The sequence below is a fragment of the Ovis canadensis genome, chromosome 15, assembly GCF_042477335.2.
Source record: "Ovis canadensis isolate MfBH-ARS-UI-01 breed Bighorn chromosome 15, ARS-UI_OviCan_v2, whole genome shotgun sequence".
Taxonomy (NCBI): Eukaryota; Metazoa; Chordata; class Mammalia; order Artiodactyla; family Bovidae; genus Ovis; species Ovis canadensis.
This window is the reverse complement of record NC_091259.1, coordinates 8,359,350-8,365,465: the sequence shown is the minus strand read 5'-3', so window position 1 is coordinate 8,365,465 and position 6,116 is coordinate 8,359,350. Positions and strand designations below refer to the sequence as shown.

At 33.7% G+C, this 6,116-nt stretch overlaps 1 protein-coding gene across 1 annotated transcript; it reads right to left on the bottom strand.

The window, feature by feature from the left end:
* Positions 1–659: 659 nt before the first annotated feature.
* On the bottom strand, positions 660–1,577 carry LOC138420376 (olfactory receptor 4A15-like). Its single transcript, XM_069553565.1, has one exon. It carries the CDS (start codon positions 1,575–1,577, stop codon positions 660–662), a length of 918 nt encoding a protein of 305 aa, XP_069409666.1.
* Between the last annotated feature and the right edge of the window lie 4,539 nt (positions 1,578–6,116).

Sequence of the window (6,116 nt, the reverse complement as noted above, 5' to 3'; positions counted from 1 at the left end):
GGTTGGATGGCACTACTGACTCAATGATCATGAGTTTGGGTAGGCTCCAGGACTTGGTGATGGACAGGGAGGCCTGGCATGCTGCAGTTCATGGGGTCACAAAGAGTCGGACATGACTGAGCAACTGAACTGAAATAAACAGACTATGAACAAAGGTAATTAACAAATATGTTTAACTCATCATTTAAAATGTCTCTACAAATTAAAAGATTAAATTTCTGTCTTTGATCACATTAACTACAAAACAAAGCTTCTCCACTTAAAGCAATAATACACTTGCCCAATTGGCAAAATAACTATGATCTGATTACTTTCTGCATATACACCTTTTTCATTCAGATTATTCTTGTATACTTAGCCTCTTTATGCTTAGTAGTATACTGTCTGAGACATCACTGTTCTTCAATGTTAAGATGTTAAGCTATATAAAAAATAAGATATGAAAATTATCTGACAAAAACAAACATAAAATATCTACTTCAAATATTTATGTGGGCTGTCTTTGAGTGGAGAGATGTGAATCAATTTGTTATGTCTTATTTTTTATTATTGCTAGCTAGTAAACCTAAGAAAAATTTACTACAGTTAAAAAATTATACAAGGCTTTCATGGAAAGAGCAATTTTTCATTGAAAATAGGTGATACACTTTCCTTTTGCCTCATTTTCTTTTATTAGTCCAGAGCTTTTTCATGGCATTTTTCATTTCAGCATTTCTCAGAGTATAGATTAGAGGGTTCAACATAGGAGTGATAATTGTGTAAAACACAGTCAAGGATTTATCAATTGGTAAGGTGGAAGGAGGTCTCACATACATAAAAATACAGGGCACAAAAAAGAGGACCACCACAATGATGTGGGACCCACAGGTGGACAAGGCTTTGTGCCTCCCTTCCTGATTAAGATTCTTCAGGGAGTGCAGGATGACCCCATAGGAAAGGAGTAAGAGCATGAAAATGACCACACAGATCGCCCCATCATTGGCAACCACTGTGAGGCCAATAATGTAGGTGTCAGTGCAAGCAAGTTTCAACAAGGGGTACATGTCACAGATGAAGTGGTCAATGACATTGGGGCCACAGAAAGGAAGGCTGTAAACAAAGAGAAGTTGAACTACAGAATGTAAAAACCCTCCAACCCAGGCCAGGAGAAGAAGCATTACACACACTCGCTGACTCATGACGGTCAAATAATGCAAGGGTTTGCAGATGGCCACATAGCGGTCATAGGCCATGACCACCAGGAGTAAAATCTCAGCACCACCAAATAGGTGTCCTATAAAAAGTTGTGTCATGCAAGCTTGGAAGGAAATGGTTTTCTTTTCATAGAGTAAATCTATGATCATATTTGGGGTGACTGTAGTAGAATAAACAGTATCCATAAATGATAAGTAGCCAAGAAAGAAGTACATAGGGGCGTCCAAGGTTGGACTGAACACCACAGTCAGGACAATGAGTAGGTTGCCCACCATGGTCACAGTGTAGATGAGCAAGAACACAAAAAATAATATTTTCTGACCCTGGACACTCTGAGTGAGTCCCAAGAGGACAAACTCAGTTACATTTCTGCTTTGTTCCATAGATTTTTCTATATTTCATATTTCAGAGCTCAGGACAGATTAGCTATAAATATAATTCTTACACATGGCTGCCTGAAAAATTGAGATAATGCATTTACTTATTGAACCAACAGGTAGTATGGTTATTATGTTCTAATACTTTCAGAGATTATAATACCAGCCTGATTAAAATATCCTAACTTCAACAATATTATAAGGAGGAGGCAAGTGATTAGATAAGTCAGTGAAGTTCTACAGATAATACATCATCTTCTAATGTTTAACATATTACCAAACAATGCTTAGAGAACTTTATCAATTAAACCTATTAATTTAGATATTTAGAAATACCTGCCCTTTAAAATATCCCCAGATAGAAATATTTGAAGTTGGTTTCCAGGAACACTTGATATTAGAGAAAGTAAGTCTATTCTGGATCTTTATAACTTTAAACTATGTGGAAAAGGACACATTACAAAATACATGAGTTTCCACAGCTAGAACTAGCTTTCAGTTTGGAAGCTAATTAAACTGTACATATAGCTAATACCTTACACAAAGATAAAAATTGATTAAAGACTCAATAAAAAGGTAAAGCAAGATTTACTTCATATTTACATTACAGCTAGTAAAGAAGATGATTTTCTCCATTCTAATGGTGGAAGAATCTTCTTAACAAATCACTGAAATTCCAAATAGATGTCTTTGAATTTTTCCATTATTTTTAAGGATTTAGGAAGAGATACCACAACATCAGTAGACATAGGTAGTTACTGGAAATCATTTACATTTTATAAGGTATAATTGGAAATAATATCTAAAATAGACAAAGATATTTAAAGACTCAACTAATAAAATATAAATTAAATATAAAATAAATGAATTAAAAACAAGCAATTAAAAAAGAACACATCTAAATGGTAAACAGACATATGGTTGGATGCTAAAGCTCATCTGTGAAGAGAAAAATAGGAATTGAAGTAATAGCTTGCTTACAACAGTATTATTTTGGCTTCTTTAAAGCCACCTGGTCAAGTTCTACAGATGCTATATCATCTTCTAATTTTTAAAATATTAAGCAATGCTTAGAGAACATTATCAGTTGAACTTATCATGAGATTTAGAAGTATGTGTCCTTTAAAATAGCCCCAGATAGATACACTTGAAGTTAGTTTCTAGGTACATTTGATGTTAGAGAAGATAAATCTGTTCTGGATCTTCAAAATTTGAAAGTATTCTAAAAGAATATTACATAATAAAACTGATTCCAAAATATTTTAGTAACAGCAAAGGACTCCTGATTTGGCTGATCAAGAGAATTAGATAGGAGAACTTTTAAAGGACTGAATTCTCACCCCACCAGTGTACTGCTGCAAAATGGAAAACCTAGTTCAGAATCTTGTTTCTCAATATACTTCATAAGTTACCTGCATAAGGAGAAAGACTTTCAATTGATGTTCTGGGCTCTGGTGGCTTCTTCTTTCTTCTTGAGGCATTGATGCCATCTCTAGGAACACAGAGAGCAAGATACATGCAGCATCACTGGACCTTGAACTGAACATTTTTCATGTTTGTAGAAAATCAGATTTATTTTCAGTCTTTCAGAAAAATATTATTCTTCAAATTGCTGGAATTTTCAGAATGAATCTAAATGTCCTGTTGCCCAAATAAATTTGATTCTTGATTGTAAGCAGAGATTTAAAATATTTATTTCAAGACAGGGAAAGAGACACAGATGTGTATAACGGACTTTTGGACTCAGAGGGAGAGGGAGAGGGTGGGATGATTTGGGAGAATGACATTCTAACATGTATACTATCATGTGAATTGAATCGCCAGTCTATGTCTGACGCAGGATGCAGCATGCTTGGGGCTGGTGCATGGGGATGACCCAGAAAGATGTTATGGGGAGGGAGGTGGGAGGGGGGTTCATGTTTGGGAATGCATGTAAGAATTAAAGATTTTAAAATTTAAAAAATAAAAAACTAAAAAAAAAATAAAAAAATAAAATGTTTATTTCCAGCAGAATTTCTCCTTTTAAAAAACAAATGTTAAATCAACATTTTGAGTAGAGAGAAAATTGTAAGTTCTGTGTAAACTTTTAAATAAAAATTGCTCTTTTTTGTTTTATAACAATAAAAGTGAAACAGAGCAATAGCATTTACCACATTTTCATTCTCGACCAGTTATACTATTCTGTCTTCATTCAGCGTTTCTGGATTTTGTGTTTTCTGAAAGATGGAGAATAATTTCATACACATACTTTATATGTATGTATTTATTATGATTTTGAGTCCATCATTTTAATTCATGAAGAAGTCAGTCATGTAAGCACTGGTATAGGCTAATACTTTCAGAGCTAAGGGCAATTGTCTGTAAACACTTTATCTACCTTTAAGCTACACCACATATAATTGAGGCATTCAATTGGTGCATCTCCAAGAGTGATTCTTTTCTAATTATATTCACTGGGACCTTAATCACAATTTTGACAATAGACTCTACCTCCAGAGGTGCCACCAGATCACCAAGCAGATCTAGACTTAGAGAACTCTTTTGGGGAAAAAGTATAAAATAAAAAATTGAGGTCAAGCCACCAAAAGGGAAAAGTTCAATCTAAATAGAAATGAAATATGTAGAAACTTCTCTTTTAAATCATGACCTTCAAAGTCAGCAAATCTGCTGAGGTTCATTCTTTGTCTTTGCACATGACATCTGATCTGATTTCCAGAAATGATGAATGGCAACTTTAGAACAAGTCATTTAAAACTTATTTCTATTGCAGATGAAATTGTCAATAGAATCTGTACTTGTGTGAGAGTGAAGAAAGAAAAAAAAATTGTGGGACTCTTCTATTTATCTCAAAATGCTGCTCATGGAGACTCAATTCAGCAATATAAACAGCACATGAGTGCTTAGGCATTCAGTTGTGTGTGACTCTTTGCCACCCTTTGGACCATAGCCCATCAGGCTCCTCTGTACATGGGATTCTCCAGGCAAGAATACTGGAGTGGGTTGCCATGTCTTTCTCCAGGGGATCTTCCTATTCCAGGGATTGAACCTACTTCTCTTATGTCTCCTGCATTGGCAGACAGGTTCCTTACCATTAGTGTCACCTTGGAAGCCACAGAAAATATACATATATACAATTCAATTGGAAGTTTATAATTGAAATGTAATATTTTCCAGATACTTATGAATTAAACAAAATATCTAAATTGCTAGTGTATAATTTTAACAAATATAATTTCAATAGGAATATAATGGCATATATGTATAAAAGATATATGTAAGATATTTATGAAGAATATATAAACTACATGCTGTATTATATATATATATATATATATATATATATATATATATATATATATATACACACACACACATATGAATTAACTTGAGGCAGCTAAAGAAGTGGTTAGACATTTATGGCTTTAAAGGCAAGCATTAGAAGACAAGATATATTAAGAGCTGAACTAAGCTTCATTGTCAGGAAATTAGAAAAAGAAAAGCAAAATATGCATGGATAATATGGTAAAATGGAAATAGTAAACATTAGACAGAAATTATTGAAATAAATATTAATTGAAAAATAGGGAAAATCTGTGAATGCAGAAATTGCTTCTTTGAAAGTTTGATAAAATTGATAAGCTCCTAGTAAAATGAGTTAAGAGGAAAATAATAGGAAAAACAAAATGTCAGTTGTTTGAAATTGAATTGAAATTCAATCAATTGAATTTAAAATGTAAAGACTGTCTTCACTGAAGATTTTACTAATCTTAGAAAGATGAGAGAAAATATGATAAATGTACTTATGACAATATACTTGTCAATTAAAAGAAAATGGGCTACTGCTATGAAAAACACAACCTTCTCAAAACAATGAGAAAAATAATGAAAAACAGGAATAATCTAATACTCCAGAAAAATGAGACTTCCCTGGTGACTCAGATGGTAAAGCATCTGATAGAATGCAGGAGACCTGGATTCAATCCCTGGGTTGGGAAGATCTTCTGGAGAGGGAAATGGCAACCCACTCCAGTATTTTTGCCTGGAAAATCCCATGGAAAAAGGAGCCTGGTAGGCCACCAGTTCATGTGGTCACAGAGTCAGACACGACTGAGTGACTTCACTTTGTTTCCAGAAAATTAACTCTTACAATCCTTCCCTTCCCAAAATGAAATTCTATTTTCATAAAGCTTTGCAAATAAATTATATATTAAAATTAATCAAGAAATATAAACAATCCTATATTATCACTTTCAGAGATGACCAGAAATTATACTTCCCAAGTCATTTCATGCAGGCAGCATTGCTGTTACACCAGAATGAAACAAGGGCATCTCAAGGAAAATAGTGATATCAATATCACACATTAACACAGACAGAATTCTGAACATAATAATGTTTGATTCTTTTGAATGTTTTCTTTTTGGATTATTTTCCTTGCTGTTATAGTTTATGAGGCAACTGCAAAGGAGTGCTCAGTCTTGAGCTAATTATGTCCTACTACTTCATTCATATTCATAAAGGATCATATTCATGATGCACAGCCTC